The following is a 25,197-nucleotide window of genomic DNA, read 5'->3' on the forward strand; positions in this document are numbered from 1 at the left end:
AGCCAAAATCAAGAGCCAGACACTTAACCAACAGAGCCACCCAGGCACCCCCAAAACATGGTTGTTTCTTAAAGGCTGGTCACAAGGTAGAATCTGAAACCATGTCAAAGAACTTTTCATACTCTTATATTAAAATCTGGTGGTCTATCTTGTACTCTTAATGGACCACTTACCAAGGCATGGTTGTGAAGTATTGTAATTGGTCAATGGAAAATTGGTCATTTGGAAAATATTGATTCATTATGTTAATTACATGGATCTTCCAAATATTGATATATTTTATTACACAGTATTTCATCAGAACTTTTTAAGTATTAGAAAGCTGTCAGTCTCACAGTGGCAAACATAAGTGTTCCAAAATTCTAATTTTCACTTACAAACTTAAAAAATGTTATCATTGGCAATATAATGTAAGCAGTCTTCCTTTACATAACAGGTGTACTTCATTCATTTGGAGAAACATTTACCATATGTTTGCCATTTGTCTAAATAACTAGTCATTATTTCAAGAAAAAAATGGTGTTCCATCAAACACGCGACTTGTACAGCTCACAAAACTGCACAAAAGTGTATCTTCAAGACAACTTCTGTAACTTTAGTATGCTCAAGTGCTTCATGCATATCCAATTTTGCCACCTAAGCTATAAAAAAGATGTGTACTTAAAGGATAAAATATTAGGCTAATAACTTTTACTACTTCATCCAGAACAAATGAAAAACTTTTTTTTTACTGTGTGTACAGGTGAAGATACAATAACTACTAGTATTTTGGGGTGCCACTTATTTTATGTGCTAGCATTCCCAAGGTTTTTACCTACCCACTGCTTTCTGCACCATCAGCACAGAAGTCAACACATTAAACAAGGCAAAAGTCTTAGTATTATCATACAATGGTTTTGCTCTCATGGACCATACTTTGAGAACTATAGCATTAGTGGCTCAATTTTTTTAAATCACTGTCAGTTCATATAAAGTGGCAGGGAACAACATGCAAATAATAAACTTTAAAAGTGTTGCTATATATTCAGAGGCCTTAAAAAGTTTGTCCTCTTGGAATTTAAACATTTTTTTCTTACTTCTTACACTATCACTGTGGCATTATCTACAAATCATAAAGTAATTTATTAGTGCCAAAAGAAATCTTATCTGGCTCCCTTTGGTTTACAGATAAGGAAACTGAGGAAGCAAGCGTTTACTAGGTAGGGACAAACCAAGTATTTACTGAGTTTCTACGATGGCAAAGACTGCTGGTGTGCCACACGCTACGGATGAAGAAGATTCAGCTCTCACACTCAAAACCCTCATACCTTGCTAGCTGAAGAGACTTAAGTATTGGGATGGCTATATTACAACCTCACATAGGCTGTAGCAACATCCCCATGAAATGCTATGCAAACATAGACAAGGAAGCACTAGAAAGGTATCGAAGGAGGACATGGTAAGAAATCTGGTAATATCTGAGCAGGGTCTGAATAGAAGCACAACAAGCAGTTAAGAGAAGAAAGAGTATCAGAAGAGGGAGGAGAATGAGCAAATTTAAGAAAACATAAATATGTATTATATATTAAGAAATTATAACCTCAACAAAGAGCAGTAAGAAGAAAGAGAAATTATAAATAGTGCAGTTGGGGGTGGTAGAAGAATTAGGAACAATAGCAGCTGACACTGAGAGAAATCAGCTGACATCAAGATGGGGAAGCCGTGAATGCCATATTAAGGAATCTGGACTAGACTTATAATAGTAGGGGAGGGAAGGGGTGGACGAGGAAGTTTTTTTTAAGCAAGAAAATGACTACTATATTTGTATTTGGTAATACGACATAAACTAGAAGCCTGGAGACAGTGAGGCAAAAAGAGGCCCTGGATTAGGATTAGTTAGTATAACAATTAGGAATAACTTAAAACAAATTTCAGGGACGCCTGGGTGGCTCAGTCGGTTAAGCATCCAACTTTGGTTCAGGTCATGATCTTGCGGTTCGTGGGTTCAAGCCCCGCATTGGGCTCTGTGCTGCCGGCTCAGAGCCTGGAGCCTGTTTCAGAGTCTGCCTCTCCCTCTCTCTCTACTCCTCCCCTGCTTGCACGCTGTCTCTCTCTCTCAAAATAAATACACATTAAAAAAGCATACTACAATAAATTTTAGAGGTAACTTGATTACGTTACTTAATTGGATATGTGAAACGCAGAAAAAAAAATTAAGGGTGACTCTCAAATTTCAAGAACGGTTCATTTGTAAATCAGTCAAAGAAAGAAGAGCCTTAAGGAGAGAATGCAGTAAATTTGGGTTTCAAATGGGTTTCAGAGAAATACCTGTTCAAAATGTCACAAATGTCAACTCAAGTGCCCACGTCACAGATTTTGACTTGTAAATACTTGCTGAGAATCAGAAAATACTTCTCAGTCTCTAGCTTATACTCAATCCCTAAAAAAATGTACAATTTTGATTAAGAGGAAGGATATATTACCAAGTAATTAGAGCCTGTTAATATTTGAATTAGAAGTATGACAGTTTCAAAGGAGATAGCAGAACAAGCCTGGGGAGAAGTGTCTGAGATTATAGCTATTCTTAGCTTTGTCTAAACAAATGTCTTAGTTATAAGGAAATGTTACCTAATACTTCATTATCTGCTGTACTTTTTGCCAAAATGTATTAAGTGTCAGGTCACTTGTGACACTTCCTTTAAATGGAACACAGCAAAAATGAAAAATGCTATTGAACAATGTTTACATTAAGAAAAAAAAATTTACACAAGTGCCTGGGTGACTCACTTGGTTAAGCCTCTGACTCTTGGTTTTGGCTCAAGTCATGATCTCCCCATTTGTGGGTTCAAGCCCGGCATTAGGCTCCAAACTGACAGTGCAAAGCCTGCTTCAGATTCTCTCTCTCCCCTGCTCTCAGTCCCTCCCTCAATCATGTTGTCTCTCTCTCTCAAAATAAATAAATAAACTGAAACACACACACACACACACACACACACACACAAATTCCTAGTACAGTATTTGGCATTTCTCATTCAAATCCTTACAACCTTTTGATCTTAATACTAGCATTCTCATTTTTAGAAATGAAAAAAGTAGAGCTCTGAAAAGTTAATCTACCAGAGCAGCTAACTCAGTAAGAATTTCTTAAACTGCCTTTTGAGATACAAACTACCCATCTGTTTAATGCAAATACCAATTGGGCACCTTATACGCACCAAGATACATCAGAAATGAGACATTACTCAATATAAAGCTAGATGACCCCCTATCGCTGAGTAAATGAAAATTTAGGAATAAAGCAAAAATTTAGAATCTCACATATGATTGTAGAAACCTACTGACTCTATGATGTGCTATTTTTTTTAGAATTGAAGACACAACAGTGGCCCACATTTTAACTCATTTGGAGAGTTTTGTTTTGCTGTTTTAAATATATTAAGTTTTTTAAAACACGGGGGGCAAAAAAAGGCAAAAACTGTCACTACTATCTCTATAGGCCCCAAAGGATACAGCTATCCCAAATTAGGAGCCTCTGATTATAAATCATTCTCTCACAAGTGATCATCAAACGTCAGCCCAAATAAATTCTCATTCTTGTATTTATTCCATCATTTAATGGGAATAATTAAACTATTTAACAAAGCTATACAGTAACATGATGATAACATACAAAGGATGACCTATATATTGTTAAGGTCTTAGCAAAATTATGGCCTGCGACACTACCTATTAGAAGAAAGAGTCTAGGGGTGTCTCGGTGGCTCAGTTAAGTGTTTGACTTCGGCTCAGGTCATGATCTCGTGGTTCATGGGTTCGTGCCCCACGTCAGGCTCTGTGCTGACAGCTCAGAGCCTGGAGCCTGCTTTGGATTCTGTGTCTCCCTCTCTCTCTGCCCTCCCCCTGCTAGCACTCTATCTCCCTCTCACTCAAAAATAAACATTAAAAAAACAAAGAAAATAGATAAATAAGAGTCTAAAGAAAATAGAAAAGCAGGCAATGTACATTATCAAAAATATAGGTTCACTGTTGTACTAGGAACAACGAAAGAGGGACAGATTAACTTCAGGAAGAAAAGTTGTTCCTTCAAGGAAGAAAAGCTTCCAAAACAATAATTACATTAAGAAAAAAAAATTTATCCAAAGGGTGATCCTAGGAACCATAGGTAAAAGTTACAACAGCAGCAAGCAGACTTTAATTTCATTTAAAAACAAAATCAAGAGTTAAATTTGAATAGGCTACATCACAAAACAGTTCACTGTCACTTAATTTGTAGCTAAGCAGAGATCGGAATATTACAGAGACGAAATGGACACGAACAGGGGCTCTCAACCCTGGGTGTGCGTTAAAGTAAATCCAGGGAGGGGGGTGGGAGGGTGGGTGATGGGTATTGAGGAGGGCACCTTTAGGTATGAGCACTGGGTGTTGTATGGAAACCAATTTGACAATAAATTTCATATATTGAAAAAAAAAGTAAAAGAAACATTAAAAAAAAAAAAAGTAATCCAGGGAATATTAATCACAGTGTCTGGTCCAAACTCCCAGAGACCCATCTGCTTAGTCTGGGGTGGGGCCTGAGTGCCTGCATTTAAAAAAAAATCTCAGGGAGAGACCCCTGGGTGGCTCAGTTGGTTAAACATCAGACTTAGGCTCAGGTCATGATCTCTAGGTTTGTGAGCTAGAGCTAGAGCCCTGTGTCAGGCTCTTTGCTGACACCTAGGAGCCTGGAGCTTGCTTCAGATTTTGTGTCTCCCTCTCACTGCCCCTCCCTCGCTCTATCTGTGTGTGTATCTCTCTTTCTCTCTCTCAAATAATAAATAAATAAATAAATAAATAAATAAATTTTTAAAAGTCTCAGGGAAAGAAATCTGAATACTGTGTCAATGTCAATCTACTAGTTGTAACATTATGATATAGTTTTGCAAGATGTTACTGCAAAAAATCCATAAAGTGTACATGGGATCGCTCTGTATTATTTCTTGCAACTGAAATTAAAAGTGTGAAAAAATCCCCAGATGATCCCACTATGTAGGTAAAGCCAAAAAAAAAAAAAAAAAAAAAAAAAAATTGGTGGACTGAAGAATCTCAAATTCCTGCTAATTCTAAGAGACTGGAAACTATTCTTTTAAATCTTAGCCATTGAAAAGTAATTAGGAATGTTTATCATTTAAAGATACAATACTGCTCTCTAAAGAGCCAAATACAAACAATTTCTAGTTAATCCAAAATAAAAAATCCAAACTACTATGCCCTCCCATTTGTATATAAATTGACCGGACAGATAAGCATTATACATGGTTGTCATTCACCTCTTGACTAAGCCAAATATAGATACACAAGATGGTAGAACCTCTAAGATGGCCCCAGAGATACCCACCTCTTGGTCTTCACACTTTTGTGTAATCCCCTCCAGAACATGTGGATACAGTTATTCACTTACAAGTAAAATATAACAAAGTGATGAGATATCAATTCTAAGATGAAGTTATAAAAAGATTGTGGCTTCCATCTTGGAGGCTCTCAGTCAGACTCTTCATTCTGAGGGAAGGAAACTGTGTTATAGCCCCTTTCTGGAGAAGACCACATGGCAAGGAACTTAGGTCTCTGGCCAACAACCAGCCAGTGAAAACCTGAGGCCTGACAATAGCCACATGAGTGAGCATCGAAGGGGATCCTCCCCAAGTCAAGCCTTGAGAACTGCAATTCAGCTGATACCTTGGTTGCAGCCCTTAACAGAGACCCTGAGCCAGAGGCACCCAGCTCAGCTGTACCCAGAATCATGACTCACAGAAACTGTGAGATAATAAGCGTTGTTCTCAAGCCACTAAGTTTTGGGGAAATACAGGGTTAAAGATAACTAATACATACAGCTACCACAGGTCAAACCCAAAATAAAGGAATCTAACCTGATGGCTTCTGCCTACCTTTCTTCAGATTATCAAACCTCCCAGCTTCTGCAACATTATCACCCACAGTTAATAAACTCTTCCACTTTAGCAGACCTCACCATTATCCTGACACCCTCCTCCTTCTCACTTCATTCAATTTCTTAAAATGGCTTCCTATCCCTCTTTCCTATCTATCCAAATCCTAGCCATCTTCCAGATAACACCCACAGATGTCTCTTCCATGAATATCTATTACTACCCAGTTAGCACAACTTACTGACCTAACACTTGATTAGACAACTTACTGACCTAATAGCTTTGAGTGTCTAAATTCAAAGAGATCATCAACTCCTTGAGAATGTCTTCTCATATTTTCAACATTTAGTACAGTATTAAACAGGAGCATTTACAGTATTCAAAACCTTAAATCCTTTCCAACGTATTAAATAAAGAATCTCAGTTATGTTTGTAAGAACATAGAAAGAAAGAAAGAAAGAAAGAAAGAAAGAAAGAAAGAAAGAAAAGAATAAAACCCAGGGGGTAAGGAAAGGTGGAAGGAAAACCAAGGGTTCTAATCTAGAATGTTAAGAGGCCACTAGTTTGGTATGCATGTTTGAAATAACTGAGTAAAGACCACTTCAGGGGCGCCTGGGTGGCTCAGTCAGTTAAGTGTCTGACTTCAGCTCAGGTGATGATCTCGCGATTTGAGAGTTTGAGCCCCACATCCCAGGCTCTGTGCTGACAGCTCAGAGCCTGGAGCCTGCTTCAAATTCTGTGTCTCCCTCTCTCTGTGCACCTCCCCTGGCTTGTGCTCTGTCTTTCTGTCTCTCTCTCTCTCTCAAAAAAAAAAAGACCACTTTATCTGAAGGATAGCAGTAACGATGACAAATCCCCTCCCACTTGATTAGCCCAGTAAGTGTTGTCCATGCTCTTGAAATTTTCCTTTTATTAGTTTCTTAAACAATTTGCCTTCCATCATTAACTCACTTCTGTAGTATATTCCAACTAGATCAGTGGTTCTCAAACTTTGGCTTGCATCGGCATCACCTGAAATGTTCATTTAAACAGACTGCTGGACACCACCCCTCCCTCCAGTTTTATTCACAGGACTACTGCCATAAGTGACTTAATAAGAATTAATGTAATTTAAAACCTACAGCTCAAGTAAGTTCAAGGAGATTAGCTGGGAAAAAATAGTTCAAGTTCAAGAGAAATAAACCAAACACCTTAATAGCTTCAAGATACACACAGTCGCCCCTTCCTCTCCCTCTTCCACCATTCAAATAGTTAAACAATTTAAGTTCATCTCGATAATATGCACACTTGAATTCACTTCTTGGAAACAATGAGCATCTCCAATTAACTGAGGTTTTACGAGGATTTTAGATAAACAAAACACCAATGTAAAAAAAAAAAGGGCAATCTAATATTTCAACTCCCTTAATTTCCCAGATTAAAAAAAAAAAAAAAAGCGAACAAAAACTGAAGGTTCTGATATGTAAACAAAACTTACCATCTGGAGGAAAAGTCAAGGCTAGAACTGACTCCTGAGCCAGTAAACTGAAATACACTGCTTCTCAATTTATGCTTGAAACCACACCTTAGAAGTTAATTCTTTTAATTAGATAAATACATAAATAGGTGAAATAGAATTAAAGACTTAAAATCAATATCAAAAGAAAGTTCCCCCTGAAAGGATGATATATCTGTTGTCTTTAAAACAGGTCATTTAGCATAATCTTATAATAGCAAGACACCCACCCACCCACATCTTTATACCTTCTCTGTGACCACTCACATCCATCAGCCCATGCTCCTCTTCTGCAGCACACTCTTTAAAAGTGGTATTCCTAAGGGTACTGCCCTTCTCACTCTACTCATTCTCCCTGAATGAGTCAAAATCATGACAGTAGATGAACTATGACTATTCCAGTAGCTGAGAACTATCACTGGAGCAGCTAAAAATATATAAATGCTCAGGCTCCAACTCAGACTTAACTAATGAACAACAATCTCTGGGAATGAAGCCCAAGGACCTCTATGTTCCCCATTTCTATATGCTCCTTAGGCAAGAACCATGTCCTCTATCTACTCAACAGTGACTAGCATACATACACAAGCACAACCAACATTTGTTGAATAATGTTGTGGAAACACAAAACAGCAAGTATAAACACCTTCAATTGCAGAACTGTGTAGTGTTTAATAAATTACCAAGCTACTAGTAATTACATTAGAAAGCCACTGTTTAACTATGCTAGTTAAGTAAATACAGTTGGATAGTTAAGGGCTTTAAGTACTCCTCTATCACTGGTATAGGTTTAAAAAAATCCCTGATCTTTTCTTGAAGTCCACAAGATAATGTAGGTAGCCACAAAGGATTTAAATATAACATGGCCAAATTAAACTATAACAAGAGAATTACAGAAAGCTAGAAAACCAAGAGTATTCTAAAAGAAAAACTGTTAAGCTAAAACTACACTGCAGATATCTACAAATAACAGTATTAATCTCCTGCTGCCCAGAACTACTCTCCCAGAAGTAGTAACCAAATTCCCAAGGAAAAATTAAATTTGGCAATCTTTCAAATTTCAATCTTTTTCTCCTGCAAATTCATTTTCAAATTCAATAATAACATACTTGATTTCATATTGAAAAGTAGCATTAGAGAGCAGAGGATTTAAGTTTTTTAGAATTAACAGTAAGCTCTCTAATGTGAACTAAGTAAAACAATGGTTTTTAACTTGATAAACTTAAAACTTATGGCCACATTAAACATTTTTTTTAATTGAAAAACCTAGACAACTGATATTTAAAACTTCAGGAAATATAAAGGGATCTTATAAATCAATAAAAGAAAAAAATCCCCCAAAAGGGAGCAAAATGAGCAAAAGCAAAGGGCAATTTACAAAAGAAAAACCAACACCCAATAAACATGTTAAAAGTTCTACTTCGTGTTTTGTTTTTTTAAAGAAGGAAATTTTTTTAATGATGATTGTTTTATCCCAATCAAGCACCGACTGGTCAGGGGAAACTAATATAACCTTTCTGAAAACAATGTGATAGGTAGTACGTATCAAATGCCTTGAAAATAACCACATCATTTGACTCAGAAATTCAATTTATCCTAAGAAAATAAAACATTCAAAGATTTATCTAGGAGGATATTACCAATGAAGTTTATAAAAGCCACAAACTGGAAAATAAAGGAAGGCCAATAATAATAGATGGATTAGATAAATTACTTTAGATCTGCAATCATGTAAACACTGGAAAAAGTTATTAACAAGAGAAAGTTGAGATTCCTTGTTTTTGTAACCTGCTTTTCTCTACTGAAAACATACAGCATATGGTATGATTCTGTTGCTATTAAAAAATATGTATAGCTCACCCAGAGGTCTGGAGAGATAACTACAGTTTAAATTTTGGTGCATCTCTCTTGGTGTAGATCTAATCTTTTTTTTTCCCCCTTGCCCAGTCAGTTTTTTCTTACAGTGTGCATGCATTACCAGTATAACTTTTTAAACCTATTAACATAAAAAACCCACACTATAACCAAAGCCTGGCTCAGAAGTATACCATTTGGAGAAAAAATGGTCTGAGATAAATCTTATTCTTTGATTTACTGATATTGTGAAATAGAAACCTAACAAGGAATAGATATTTATATATTCTGGAATTCCATTTAAGAGCATCCTTAACATGAAGTTGACTAGAAAAAAGACAGTTTTCAAAAATCAGGCATGGAAACACGGTAAAAGAAGAATGCCTAAAAAAAACCCCTAGTATTTTATAGTCCCTATTAGCTCAGTTCACCTGCGTTTATTCTCTCCTCCCTAAACTAACAAAGAAAGAATGATGTCATATGCATTAGCTACATCTCTGTTCCAGAAGTCCTATAAAGAACTTGCATGGTTTGGCCTTAGTGATTAAGACACACCTAAGAGCTGAGAAAGTTGGATGAGATTTACTTACTACATGAAAACAAATAAGTTAAAAGGTTAAACAATAAATATCCATTATCCATGAGTTTTAAGCTAATTAAAATGCCAATAAGCTAGATAAGTTTGAAAATTTTAGATTTTATATAATGCAGTTGTAAATAAAAAGAGAATTCAGGGTCTTACTCTAAATTCTTTTAATTTCCTCAAAAAAAAGAAAAAAGTCAATTTAGTGGCATAAGCTGTCATATTTTTAGAATCAGAAAAAGAGCAATAAAGCTTATCTTCCTTCTACATCCCTTCAATTTCCTCCTTAGACTGCAATATCTATATGAAAGTTTGAGATTTCCACAGTTCAATACTAACATTATAGATCAGATATTTTTTACTATTCCTCAAAATACGGTCTTCAAATGAGCCTGAAGAGATGGTTCAATTGGAAGTGCTGCTTACTAGACAATACTGTAAAAATCTGTTAATCATGCAAACTGAACAAATAGGCAGTGACATACTACTGCCAATTTGTCAGTGAATATTAGCCAACCAATTCTAAGGGAGAAAAAAAAAAAGTAATGACTGACATACAAGGCAACAGTAACTTGCTCGTATGTATAGTCCCCTTACTTGTAACTAATGTTTTCTAAAAGTTGCGCTGAATCAAGACTTCATTTTTATTCTTCGGTCATATCCCTAACCTCTCATCATAACTGGTTTTTTTTCCCCCAAACAAATGTAAACTTTTGATTTCCTAAAGCTCAAAAATACAAAATCTGACCCACGAGGCTAAATGGGTTGTGGTTATCAACTTAACCCAAGCCTACTCACCACGAAATAAAAATTATCAGAGTCCAGAAGCAGAAAGTCTCTACTTTCTAACTCACAATAGAGTCTTGTCTAATATTAGACAGTAACACTGCGTTTTGTTGTTTTAGCTGCAAAGCTGGGTATGCAATCTGCAGTAACCATTCCATCAGCTTCAAGTAAATCCTACGCTACCTCTGAAAAAGTAGCAGTTAGGTCCCAAGCAAACAGCAAAGACTAATAAAGAGGTACAGGCAGAAGCCTCAACATCAGAAAAGAAGGCCCATCAGCACCTCTTCCGAGAAACCGTTCCCTTCCCCCACCTTTAAGTAGGCACTTAAGACTGCCAAGCAGATCCATTTCTTTATTAACTGGTGCCCACTTGGGGCAACCGTACACCAAACTGCTCTTAGGCCTACTCCAACCCCTTCCAAAAGTGCTCAAGCGAGCCTGAAAGCCGGGGTAACCCTCTTAGGGGCCCCGTTCTTCCTGCTCTTCTCCACCCGTCCTCCGCCCCGCCCCGCCCCTGTAAGCGCTCCTCCGGCCAGAGGAAGGACACCGGGCCCAGGGACCGGCAGGAATTGCCCGCAAGAGAAGTCTCAGGCGGCCGGAGGCCTCCGCCATAGCAGGACCTGGAAAGCACCGCCCCCAGCGCACCTCCCCACACCCGGCTAACCGGCGAATGTCTGCTTTCGACACCCTCTATCCCCAGCAGAGGCAGCGGAGGAGACAGGGCCGGGAGGCAGCGGGCAAGGCTACGCAGCAGGCCCGAGCCTGCCCCTCAGGCCGCCGAATCTGCTCCCCAGTCCGGCCGGGTCAAGTCAGCGCGGCGGCCACCCTCACCTGGATGACCTCGTTGACCTCCCGGATACATTCCACCATGTGTTGCAGAATCTGCTCGGCCGTGAGCACCTCGTAGCGGTAATCCTCCTCCTGCTCGTGCCCTGGCCCGCCGCCGCCGCCACCGCCGCCACCGCCGCCGCCGGGCCCCAGAGCGCTGCCGCCGCCGCCGCCCGTCTCCCCGCACAGCAGTCCGTCCCGCTCCCCGCCGACGCCCAGCCCGGGCTCCACCAGCTCCACCTCGCCCAGATCCAGGTTATCATCGTCCGGCTCATCCTCGTCCTCGTCTTCCTCCTCCTCGGCGCCGCTGTCCTCCTCGCTGCACTCTTCGTCCTCGTCGAACTCGTAGTTGTAGCCCTCGTCCGAGTCCATGGCGCGACACGCGAGGGCCCGGCGGACGCTGGCCCTGAGGCGGGGAGAGGGCGGGGACGCCGAGGCCCCGGCTCTCGCTCCGGCTCCGGCTGATGTCCGGACGCAGGCCTGGCTCCGGCCCCGCGGGCCGCGGCTCCTCCCCGGGCGCGGCGGTTGGCGGTTGGCGGCTGGCGGCGGCGGGGAGGGCGCGGAGGAGGGAGGGAGGGAGCGAGGGGGCCGCTTGCCGCCCGCCTCAGTCAGACGCGGCTCCGCTCCGGCCTCCGAGAGAAAACAGTCCCCAGCGCCACCTCCACGGCCGCTGCTACCGCTACTGAGCCAACAAAGGGGCGTGCGTCACCGCGTCGCGCTGCGTCGTCGCGTCACTCCTCTTGGCGTCACCGCGCCCCGCCCCGCCGCCCCTGCGTGGAGTGTGGGGAGACCCCACGGCCCGGCCTGGCTATGGGAGCGCGGCGCCGCGGGAATCGCCTTCTCGGTTCCGGCTGCGGTCCCTCTGTGGACCGACACTGGTGGACCCTGTTCCGGAGGAGGCCGTGGCCTCGTCGTCACCGAGAGAAGGGCCCCTGGACACGATGGTGGTTGTCGCCGCAGGCCATAGGGATCCAGCCCCTTCACTGAATCCAGCGAAGGCGGCCTTCCCACCCGGCGGTAGAGACACTTCCCGCTCGCCCTGGAGTAATATTCTGGGAAGACCTCGGTTGTTGGGCTAAAATTCCTGTTGCCCGGGCTACTAAATGGAAATCTGTTTCATGCGGAACCACTAAACCATGTGACAGGTGAACCTCGTTTTAAATACTTCTGCTGCTGCTGTACGCTGGTACAGACGTGCAGTGGTTTTTAAGTCGCCGATAGTGACGTCATTTTAGAGGAGCGTTTCCTGAACTCAGCTCAGCAAGCAGCTACCAATTGAGGGCCCTAAGCAATGTAAACAGTCATGGCTTTCCTTGATTGAGCACTATGTAAGGGCTTTACATACATTCTCTCTCATCTTCACGGAGCCACAGTACCCATTTTGTATCTGAGGCTCAAAGGGAAAGGAACTTGACCAAAACCACAGAAAACGCCCTGTTCCAGCGGCCGGGTGACCTAAAACATCAATCATAAAACTGCTTTACGATGCATAATATGGGTTATGTACTACAAAATATATAAAATGCATTGTAATATAACACAATACAAGCTGTAATAGAAATACCTACAAGGACCAAATATAGCAGAGAGACAGTGCTTGTCTCTTATCTAGAAATGTGCTGTGTGAGCTGCGTGGTGATTGGTGGCTAGGAGTTTAACAGAGAAGGTAGGTCTAGCCTGAGACCAACAGAAGATGATTTAGCCTGAGAGAGTAATAGAAGCAAAAGCACGGAGGTGTAAACTAGTTTCGTTTCAGCAGCTTCCAGTGAAAGAAGGGTAAATGGGAAATTATTAGGCAAGTTAGGGGCCAGGACAGTAAGAGCATTTTATACCATTATAAGAGTGGGTTTAAATTTTTGTAAGTAGGACAGGAGAACCAGAGAAGTGTCCTGAAGGAGGAAGAGGCCTGAGAAAGCACCCTCTGGGGGTACCCTGAAGGATTGGCCAGTTATTTTTAAAAATCTGAATTCCTATCTTACTGATAAATCTTACTGTTCAAACTACAGGTTCCCTTTGGAAATTTATTGTTTTTAAGTGAAAAATCCTGTGGGGCGCCTGGGTGGCTCAGTCAGTTGAGCATCTGACTCGTGATTTCAGCTCAGGTCATGATCCCAGGGTCATGGGAACCCAAGTGCAGCTCCAGAGGAGCTTGCTTAAGATTCTCTTTCTCTCCCTCTGCCCCTCTCCCCTGCTTGCTCTCTCTCTCTATATTTTTAAAATGAAAAGTTCCTTTATGATGTGAATAAGCTACTAGTTTGTCCATTTTATATATGTTTAAATAATCAGATTTCCTGAAATAATCAGGATTTGTAAATTAAAGTGTTTAACATCAGTGCTGGTAAGTCTTGGTCCTTTGATTCTCTTTCTACTTAGTAGTTCTAGGTTGTTGCCACAGCTGGCTAAGGACACTAGCAACCCTTCTCTCTACCCCATCCCCATTTCTATATACATGTGAGAAAAATTAAGTAACACTTGTCAGTACCCTCATATCCTTTGCCCCATTTTTTTTCAATCTACCCCTACCTTGTATGAATCCTACTATCCTTATCCTCCCCTTTGGTACTGGAGCAGCTGACCATCACTGGAATCTGTGCATAATCACATGCATTCTATTATTAAATTCTAGTCACCAAGCACAACTGAACCATCAACACCATTCAGAAATCCTGTTAAATTTTTCTGAATTGTCCTTCCCTCTGTAGACAACTCTTGAAACCTTCACCAGTTTTCTCAAACCCTCACCATTGCCCTTCCAAATCCTCTCAAAGTATATAACTTTACATCGCAAAGAAAATTGAAATCGTAAGAACTAATGTGACTGAAGCATGCTGAGCAAAGAAGAGTGTTAAGGGATAAAGTCAGAGAAGGGCTATCAAGGCAAAAGCAGGGGGACAGCAGGGCCTTGTAGGCTATCTTAAGAAGTTTACATTATTGCAAAGGGAAGCATTTTTAACAAGAATGAAACAATATAATATGCATTTAAAAAAATAAATGGCTAAAAGGAAATAACTATGGCTGCTTTGTAGAGAATGGACTGAAAGAGATTATGAGGCTATCTCAGTAGTTTGGGTGAATGATGATAATGGCTTGGGCTAGAGATGTGACAGTGGAGATGATAGAAATAGTTTCAGGTATAGTTTGAAAGTAGAGCTAATAGATTTGCTGATGGCTTGACTGTGGGGTTGATAGAGGAAACAAGGATGCCTATTAGATTTGGAGCTTGAGGAACTGGGTCAATGGATGTACCATTTCCTGAAACGTGTTAAATTTCAGATGCTTGTTAGACATCCAGGTAGAGATGTTAAATAGGCAGTTATATTAACTAATGTGCAAGACAGAAGGTATGGGGACGTAGGGCTGAAGATACAATTTTCAGAGTTTATGTCAGCATTGTTGAGAAGGAGCACAGACTAAAGGTCAACAGCTTAGGCTTTGGAGGAAAGAGACCTGAATTTGCCTGTGCCCCTCCAGTTGCTGTCTATAACCTTGACCAAATTACTGAACCTTTCTGAGTTTGCCTTTGGAGGATAATTCCTATTCTCATGGGATTATCTGTGAGTATCAAATGAATAATGCATCTAAAGCTCTTGACGTAGTACCTGACACATAGTTAAATGCTCAAATTTAGAACTTTAAAAAAGTGTCATAAGTCACCTTGCATCTTGTGGGGAAAATTGTAACCAATTGGATTTATAACCTTTTAATTGATTTTATTTGAATTATGCAAGTATGCACATGACCTCAGTCATCCCCATTTTCTAAGGAAGAATATTCGTCTGCTTTTTTCTCAGAAACCTTTTCCATAATCTCATAACTTCTTTTTTGGTCAATATCCTGGGCAACATCATAATGCTTTTGAATTTTGAGGCCTCTTATTCTATGGATAAACCTTTTTTTTTTTAATGTTTATTATTTTGAGAAAGCGAGAGAGAGAGAGACAAAGTGTGAGCAGGGGAGGGGTAGAGAGAGAGAGAGAGAGAGAGAGACGTAGAATCTGAAGCAGGTTCCAGGCTCTGAGCCATCAGCACAGAGCCCAATGAGAGGCTGGAACCCTCTGATGATGAGATCATGACCTGAGCCGAAGCTGGCTGCTTAACTGACTGAGCCACCCAGGCTCCCCCATAGATAAACCCTTCTTAACCAGATTTTCAGCAACACTCATTCCATTGATATTTTGGAAATTATCTTGGAATCAGGTTAGGTTATAGAGCTATTTAAGGAAACCAGTATAACAACTTCTCTCTGGCCCCAAATTGTCCAAGTGATGACCCACATACAATGTTTTTTTAAATGACTTGATCTTAAAGGTATTGCCGGTGTACTGCTTTCTCAGCTGTGATGATTACCAGGTAGAAGTACAGTAATCTGTAAACAACATGACAAGGTCCTTGAAAAAAGAATAGGCAAGTTAATATTTTCTTGGTGCCAAAAGAATCATTATTGGTAATTAGGTACTCCCCTTATCCCCATGTTCTAATAAGGTCAAAAGATATTAGTATACATTTATTAAATATCTACTCACAGAGCAAAACTCTATAAATATTTCTATGCTCACCAAGTGGCACTGAATGAAATCCCAATAGGAAGGATATGCAAATGCTTTTCAAATATGTAGAAATTAAAATACTCATGGAATTTTTCTAAGGGCACATGTTCAGAGCTGTAAGCTATGGAAAAGCCTCTAGTAATTACTGGCAGGGCACTAAGGTGACTAAGCCTAGCTGGTACAGAACGGTTTCCAAGGTTGTGGAGTTTTTAGTGCTAAAACTGGGAAATCCAAGGCAAACTGCCTTGGTTGGTCACCTTACTTGGCACCTCACCACAAATTTTTGTATAATATAATTAAAACACTCTTTCCAAAAATAAATGGAAAGAAATTATCTTTTGTCATTTTGTTTATAAAGTTTATTTTATTGCAGCATTTATTGCTTTTTGAAAAATGTTTTAGTTGTTCTTGTGTTTTACGAGACAAGATGTAAAAAAGTTACATTTTAATTTTAAAATAAATTTAAGGTTACATTTTACCAAAAGGGCAGAGAGAGACTAATAAGCTCATTGAGTACTTTGCATTTGTTTAAAAACATCTGTCTGCGTACTTACAAACAACAATTGAGTGTTATATCATTGTTGGGAGATAGATCTTATGACACCACTTTTGTGTGGAAAAAATAAAGCTTAGGGAAACTGAGGTTATATGCTTCATTAGAAGTCTGGGCACCTGGGTGGCTCAGTTAGTTAAGGTCCTACTCTTGATTTGGGCTCAGGTCACCATCTCATGGTTCATGGGTTTGAGCCTGGGTCAGGCTCTGCACTGACAGCACAGAGCTTGCTTGGGAGTCTCTCTTTCTCTGCCCCTCCCCTGCTCTCATGCATGTGCATGCACACTCTGTCTCAAAATAAGTAAATAAACTTTAAAGAAAAAAAAGTCTGGTAGAGATATTAATAACCAAGACAGAACTGAGATTCCTGACTACAACCCTTCCCTGTCTTTCTTCCAGAATACAGAGTCTAAAGACTCTATTATTGAACTTAAGATTTCATGAAAGTAATTATCTACAATGGGTGGTAAGATAATTCTGGCACTAGAAGTAGAGTGCCCCTCATGCAATTAGACAAGTGTACAAAGTGTACCATAATGTCTGTGTTCTCTGCAACTGCAACACACATTAATTTGGCCTAAATGTGTGCCTATATTATACTCCTGCAAAAAATAGCAAATGATCATACCCCTGAAAGGAAATGTGTTTGTCCTAATGATTTAACCACTTGAAGAAAAAAGTAGTTTTATAACAAAAGTTTTCAAATAAATGCTTCTCTGTGGTTCACGGTATTTCTAGTTTGTTGTGTTGCCTTGTGGATGTATTTGAATGAATGGATGAATGAATGGGCAAAAAGTGAACAAATATATTATTGAGTCTCTATGCGAGAGTAGATGTGTGTATGTTTTTAATTTACTCCTTGTGATCTTGTGAAGTTGGAATTCTTAACTTCATTCAATACATAAGGAAAAAGGCTCAAAGACGAAAAATAATCTGCCGAAGTTCACAATGGATGCAGAGCTTTGATTCCAGGTTTTAAGAGTTCAAGTCCACTGTTTTTACCATGCAATTCTCAGTAATTTTAGTAAGATTCCTGTAGAATTTAATAAGATTCTTATTCCTGTACTAAATTGTGCCTCCCGGGGCACCAGGGTGGCTCAGTCAGTTAGTCCGTTATGCATCCAACTCTTGATTTCGGTTCAGGTCATGATTTCGTGGTTGGTGAGGTAGAGCTCTTGTCCAGCCCCTTGGTCCAGCTCTGCATTGATAGCATGGAGCCTGCTTGGAATTCTCTCTCCCCTATCTCTCTGCCCCCTCCCCCCACTTGCACGTGCACTTTCTCTCTCTCTCAAAATAAATAAAATTAAAAAATAAAAAATAAAATGTGTGTTTATATTTGTTATAAATTTGTTAAAATTTGTTTGCTATCAAACCTACTGTTGTAACTGATTGGCAACATAAACATTGACTATATGCAATGTTTGTTCCTACTTAGAAATAGGTCATAAAAATAGACTAGTGAATAAATAAACGTGTTATCCTCTGTTTACATAGTCCTGCTTTATTTTTTGTAGCTGCAATCTTAACATTTTATTTATTTAATTTTTTTTTAACGTTTATTTTTGAGACAGAGACAGAGCATGAACGGGGGAGGGTCAGAGAGAGGGAGACACGGAATCTGAAACAGGCTCCAGGCTCTGAGCTGTCAGCACAGAGCCTGACGCGGGGCTCAAACTCACGGACCGCGAGATCATGACCTGAGCCGAAGTCGGCCGCTTAACCAACTGAGCCACCCAGGTGCCCCTGCAATCTTAGCATTTTTAAAAAATATTTATTAATTTTAAGAGAGAGAGAGCACATGGCACATGAGTGGGGGAGACGCAGAGAAAGAGGGAGAGAGAGAGAGAATCCCAAGCTGGCTTCTCAATGTGGGTGCAGAACCCGATGCGGGGCTTGGTCCCACAGTGAGATCATGACCTGAGCCAAAATCAAAGGTCCAACACTTAACTGCGCAGGTGCCCCAAATTGTAGCATTTTTAATGAAAACTTAAGATATGTAAGTTGTGTGTGTGTGTGTGTGTGTGTGTGTGTGTGTGGTCAATCAATCAATAGTTATTTATTAGTGTTTATCCAGCTCAATGCACCTTTCAATGGCATTCCGGAGAGATTTTTTAAAAATAACACTACCACCTAAGAAATCAAATTACTTAAGGGGAAGTGTAAATGTAAAGGTTAGTTATAGAAATGGTAACTGTACATCAAAGAGAGATAACAAGCAAGAAGAATGGTACAGGTGGTAAATGCTAAAAGAGTTTAAAGGAGACAGAAGTTACTAAACTGGGGTGTTCTAAGAAAGCATTGTAAGCTGGACTTTCTCAGACCTTTATACCTTTGCATCTGCTGTTCCCTCTGCCTTATATCCTTCCAAGCCACTCGTAACCAGCACCTAATCCACATGCTTAGAGACTACTGTTTTTCCAAGCTATTTTAAACCCGGCACTTGATGCCTAGAATGTGAGTAGTTTATGCATCTCGCATTTCTAACATACTTCCAAGTTTTTGATAATGTTGAAATGAATTAACATAAACCAAAAACAGTAGGCCAATAGATATTTATTGTCTTCTTACTGCAAATGTGTTGCATCTTGTCGACATTATATCATTGTTGGTGCTCTTACCTGTTAATTCTTTTAGGTCTCCATGACTTGCAGGTTGTGTGGAGGAAGAGAAGGGGGCCCAATGTGCATGTCCTCCACAGCTCTCCTGATGTAAGGTTTCTCTAGGGCTAATGCCCACATCACCTCTCACATCCCCAACGGTACCTCAGCTTCTCACACTTCGTAGCAAGAGAGGATTGATGTTGGAATTCAGCAGATTGGACACACCTGATACAATGCAGTCTGGTTATGAGTGAGTAAAGGACTGCAGCAGGGAGCAAAAGAGAACTGTGTCGGGGACTTGAACACTGGAGTAACCGAGGGAATCCTGGAACATCAGCACCTGGAAGGTGCACCTGTCCCCAGAGTCTCATTTTTAAAAGTTTTCCTTTGGCTCTCTTTTGGTTTAGGGGGTCTTTTCATCTGTCTTGTCTGAGACAATAACCATGATTCAAAAGGCATAGTCACCTCTTCCAGCTCCAGGAACCAGATGCCACTCCTTATGGTGATTTTGCAATGTGGCTAGAACTGGTTTTTCAATTCTGTGGTTCCAACTATACCCTCACAGACATTGTCAGTGAGGTAGTAATGGAGGGCTTGTGATACATGACTTCTCGCCCAAAAGTCTTAATGAGCTGCTTCACATTGGCTTTCTTGAAAAGAGAATTTAACATGCTGGATATGTGGTTTAACACACTCAAATGCAAAAGCACCGAACAGAGCTTCCATTTTAAAGAATTTGAAAGGTCAAAAATTAAATCATTACCTTCTATATAAATGTTATTAGAATAGTCCCAAAGGGTTATTTCATAGTTATTGATAGATATTTTTACATCAAGCAAAGCTATGCATATTCAGACACATTTTTTGGCTGAACAATAACAAACTGCATGCATGAGCCTTTGTTTCTTTCTAGGTGAGTGTGTGTAGGAGGTTGCAGGTGAAAAGGGTCAGACAGAAGTACATTGTACTGAAGCATATTCTCACTCAACTAACTTTGGCAGGTGCTACAGTGTAGCAGCACCATAAGCTCCAGAGCAAGAAGCCTCATTTGGTGAGAATGACCTCAGCAAGGATTATCCACTTAAGAGCTGTTTTCCCATCTAAAAAAATAGGAACAACAATAGGATTTTCCTCATTGGACTGTAACAATTAACTGACAATGTGAAAGTACTCATTACATTCATCATTATTGGACACAGAAAATGTACAGTGTTTTGTTTTAGGCTTGAGAACGTATACAAAGATGATTATTAGTCAATTGTAAAGCAATGGCTCTTTGAAGAGTACACACCCTCTGTCAAATTGTTGAAAAATGTTGCTGTGCTCCTCTTGCATGCTTGTGTTTTTATTAGTTAATTCAACAAGCCCATTGTTTGTTCACCAATAGTATGTTAGGCACTATGCTAAGATGTTGAGAGGAAGCAGATAAATGCATTTCAGGGGCACCTGAGTGGCTCAGTAGGTTAAGCATCCGACTTCGGCTCAGGTCATGATCTCACGGTTCAAGCCCTACATTGGGCTCTGTGCTGACAGCTCCGAGCCTGGAGCCTGCTTCGGGTTCTGTGTCTCCCTCTCTCTCCGCCCCTACCCCACTCATGCTCTGTTTCTCTCTCTCTCTCCCTCCCTCTGTCTCTCTCTCTCCCTCTGTCTCTGTCTCTGTCTCTCTCTCAGAAAATGAATAAACATTAAAAATTTTTTATACCATTTCAGTTCTCAAAATGCTCACAGACTAGTGAGGGCAACAGACATGCAAACCATTAATTACATTACAATATCGTAAGTACTATAATAAAGTATGGTCTGAATGTTAGGGGAGCAAGAAGACAGGCATCTCAGTGTGGGAGGCAGACAAGGGCAGACAAGGATGTTATGGAGGGCTTCCTGGGAGGGTGTGGCTCGAGCTGAATAGTGGTGGAAAAATAATGTTCTGGAAATAAGGGAGTATGTATGTGCATGTAAGTGTGAAAGAATATGGCATATTTGAGCCATGACCTGTTTGGGGAACTGCCAGTAGGTCCACATACCTGAAATTTAGGGTATACATAAGATTTAGAAATACGCTTGTCTCTTCTCTGTACCTTTTTTATATTCCTTTCCCTTTTCCCATTCTTTTTTTATTCTCTTTTTCCTTCCTCCTTGGGTAACTTGACTAAAGATTCCACGGCTTGAGTGATAGAGCTAGAAATCAAAGCCCTGATTCATCTTTCAGTTTCCAGAGTCGGTGCTTCTCTTACTATGCTACTTTGAAGATTTTTCACTCTTTTAATAAAGCTTCTCATTATTTTCCTAGGATTTTTGTGAAGGAGACTATGTCAGGTTGCTTGCTTTACTAAACTAATTTTGATCATTTCATTTAGGTTATATGGGACAGTAGGATGAATACAAGGAGGGTAAGCTGTGTTCCATATTAATTCAATGAAATATGCATTTACTGAATGCAGGTGAACGTAAACCATTGTAGTAGGTGTTATTGAAAAAATACAAAACAGGTTACACTTCCTATCCTTAAGAAGCTGACAGTGTAATACAGGAAATGATACAGGAAATAATCTAATGCAAGACAGCTCATTTAACAGCTGTCTTTTAAGCTTAGCACAAGGGCAGTATTTCTCAACTTTTTTTTCATTATCAGTCCCTAAGGAACCTTTTTAAACCTTTCCATCTTAATCACTTCCCTCCAATGAAATTTTACTACCACAGATAGACTGTGTATCTATGTACTGTATGTATACCTGTGCTTTATACAGAAAAAGAGGACTTTTTTTTGACACACAACCCCAGAACCAATTTTAGCCCCCTTAGGGGCAAATATTGACTCTGTTGAGGATATATGCACTAGGCTAACACTATCACTTTCAAAGTCTAAGATTGGACAGTCAGATTCTAGTGTCAGAATTTTTGTAAATATCTACCAATGATTAAATCACATTTAAAAATTAAATTTCCTGAGTTTAAAAATAAAACCCACAGCATTAGATCAAAAAAATAAAATAATCGAATATATTCATGCTTCTGTGGCTGAGTTCAGGGCGGCCACACTGCATAACTCCGGGGGAGTATAGTCACAGTATATGGTCTGTAATGGTAATAGAGGGAGAGAATGAAAAATAATTTGAAGCTATAGCCATGATGTGGTTGAAAGAGAAACTCAAGTTCATAAGTCATTTCAACTACTGCCCGTTCTAATCATCTTAAACTTTTCCTGACATTCCTCTCCTATACAGAATTGTGTGTTTGTCCTCTTCAACATGCAATTAATTCTTTGTAAATGCTTAATTCACTCACAAATTAATTTATATACAGGCCTGGAGTGTGTACCAACCGGAAAATTCAGAGTGTTCACACATTCGCTTTAGTCCTCGGTCAGGAACTGGGAATACAAATGCCGTGCTAATTTTTTCTCCACGTTGATACTCTTTACAAATTAATGTGTCCAAGCTGAAGTGCCCACCCCAGGACAAAATTGAATTCTCCTAGACTTATATGCCAGGGAACTGAGGGGGTCCCCAGCCAACAGTAAGGAACTGTGAAGAACTGAATCCTTAGCGAGGAACTGAAAGACTTGCTTCAAAAGTACCATGAGGAGCTAAATCCTGCCAGCAACCACGGATGCACACTTGAACGTGAATCTTCCTGCAATCAAGCATTCCTGTGAGACTGAAGCCCTGGCTAACACCTTGCTTCGTCCTTGCGAGAGATCCTGAGACCAGACCCAGCTAAGCCACACCCAGATTCTGACCTACAGATACTCTGAGATAAGTGTTTGTTGTTACTGGTTTGTTTTTGTTTTTGTTCTTGTTTTTTAATTGAATTCTCCTTCATCTCCAAAAGGTCTCCTTTTAGTTGTTCAATAGGTACCAGAATAACCGATTAGATTCCACCTACTGTACCCCACCATAGAATTTAGCACCTCTTCATAGCACTCCCCACACTTGTATAATGTCTGTCCTCTCTGAGTTGATAAGTTACGTGAGGTCAGAGACTGTTCCTATCATGTTTATGTCTATAGACTACATATACAACTTAGTTTTTAATGGTTAGAAGACATACCGTAAAAAAGGTAAAGATCTAACTTGTTTTGCCCATTTGTTCTTTCTACCAAGTTAGACCTTAACCCGATGTCATATATCAAAATAAAATCCAGATATATATTTAAATAAAGGAAAGAAAATATAAAATTGGTTCAAGAAATATTGGTGAATATTTAATCATCTGGGAGTGGGAAAAGCATTATCAAGGATAGCACCAAAGGCAAATCTCTAAAGCAAAAGACGAACAGATGTGACTAATTTGAAGCTTCCTTCTGTTAAAAAAAAAAATCATAAATAAAAGACAAAATGGGGAAAATATTCACTACGTGTATGACAAAAGGTTATTTATCTTTAATGTATTCTAAAATCTCATGAATTAATAATACACATACTTTGTGTGTTTGGGGGGTAGAGAGAGACGTAAACTAATATGCAAATGTCCAATAAATAACAAAAAAGTGCAACTTTATTAGTAAATGAAATGGAAATTAATAACAATATACAACTTTCACCTGTCAAAATGGTATATAGATTTTATAAAACTCTGAGTTTTGAGAGGAGCAGCAGGAACAGAATGATGACTCATAAGAGTACAAATTAGTACAGCTTTTCCAGAGGGCAGTTTATAAGCAAGAAAAAAAAACCTTAAAATGGTCAAATTCGGTTTTTTTAAATTATTTTAATTTTTATTTATTTTTGAGAGAGAGAGAAAGAACGTGAGCAGGGGAGGGGCAGAGAGAGAGGGAGACACAGAATCCAAAGCAGACTCCAGGCTCTACACTGTCCACACAGAGCCCACCGCGGGGCTCCAACACACACGGACAGTGAGATCACGACCTGAGCCGAAGTCGGATGTTTGTTCTAGCTTTGAGAAGAATGCTGGTGCAACTTTGATTGGGATTGCATTGAATGTGTAGATAGCTTTGGGTAGTATTGACATTTTAACAATATTTATTCTTCCAGTCCATGAGCATGGAATGTTTTTCCATTTCTTTGTATCTTCTTCAATTTCTTTCATAAGCTTTCTCTAGTTTTCAGTATAGCGATCTTTTACATCTTTGGTTAGGTTTATTCCTAGGTATTTTATGATTCTTGGTGCAGTTGTGAATGGGATCACTTTATTTCTCTTTCTGTTGCTTCATTACTGGTGTATAAAAATGCAACCAATTTCTGTACATTAATTTTGTACCCTGCGACTTTGCTGAATTCATGTATCGGTTCTAGCTGACTTTTGGTGGAGTCTGTCGGGTTTTCCATGTAGAGTATCATGTCGTCTGCAAAAAGTGAAAGTTTGACTTCAGTGATCATATCCTTTGATCCAGCAACATTTTTTTCTAGTAAATTAACCTAAGGAAATTAGTATCAAAGTCTAGCTCCAAAAGTGTTCAGGGAATTAGTTGGTAAAACGAATTATAATAAAATCAAAAACTATGCTAACCACTTAAAATGATACTATAGAGAAATATTTGATCTGGAAAGATGGTCATGATATCTGAATAAACAGGAAAAAAAGAAGTTAAAACCAGTATTAGACGATAGTTATACAGTGTATGTACATTTGTATGGGCAGAAAGAAGGCTAAGAGGATTTTTCATTCACATATTGTAAAATTTTATTTACATACTATAAAATTCACCCATTTTAAGTGTATGACTCAATTATTTTTAATAGATTTACAGAGTTCTATAACCATCACATTTCAGTTAAAATAATTTTTCTTTTCTTAATTAAGCCAATTTTTTTATACTCCCGCAATAAGTTTATATAACAGGTCATTTTAAAAGTTAAATTCCTCCTTTACTACTGACTTCTCCAAAAAAAAAGAGGAGGCAAAATATGCAATGTCAAGATAATTATAACGGTAGTTAAAATGTTTTCCAAAGAATAAAAAAGGTAATGAACAAACACACTTTAATTCTTACAGAGGGACTGAAGACCTACTGAGATTGAAAGACCTGCTTTCAGCTTGTGGAAGTGTGCCTATTTGCAAAAGGGCTTTACTCTTTTATCCCCACCTGCCC

The 25,197-nt window shown here is 39.5% G+C and overlaps 2 protein-coding genes across 3 annotated transcripts in view; both read right to left on the minus strand.

Moving 5' to 3' along the window:
• Window positions 1-12,149, minus strand: part of ARIH1 (ariadne RBR E3 ubiquitin protein ligase 1) — a 118,215-nt gene extending 106,066 nt beyond the window's left edge. For both annotated transcript variants that reach the window (XM_053223760.1, XM_027067721.2), the window contains exon 1: window positions 11,450-12,149. In XM_053223760.1, the coding sequence (XP_053079735.1) occupies window positions 11,450-11,721 (272 nt within the window). In that variant the 5' untranslated portion in view covers window positions 11,722-12,149. The remainder of the gene's footprint in view (window positions 1-11,449) is intronic.
• Window positions 12,150-18,731: 6,582 nt separating this feature from the next.
• The window catches only part of LOC128310932 (transmembrane protein 202-like), a 50,931-nt gene continuing 44,465 nt past the window's right edge, over window positions 18,732-25,197 (minus strand). Inside the window, exon 6 of the mRNA XM_053223765.1 lies at window positions 18,732-24,450. Within this exon, the coding sequence (XP_053079740.1) occupies window positions 24,442-24,450 (9 nt within the window). The 3' untranslated portion in view covers window positions 18,732-24,441. The remainder of the gene's footprint in view (window positions 24,451-25,197) is intronic.

The sequence above is a fragment of the Acinonyx jubatus genome, chromosome B3 (genome assembly GCF_027475565.1).
Source record: "Acinonyx jubatus isolate Ajub_Pintada_27869175 chromosome B3, VMU_Ajub_asm_v1.0, whole genome shotgun sequence".
Lineage (NCBI taxonomy): Eukaryota > Metazoa > Chordata > Mammalia > Carnivora > Felidae > Acinonyx > Acinonyx jubatus.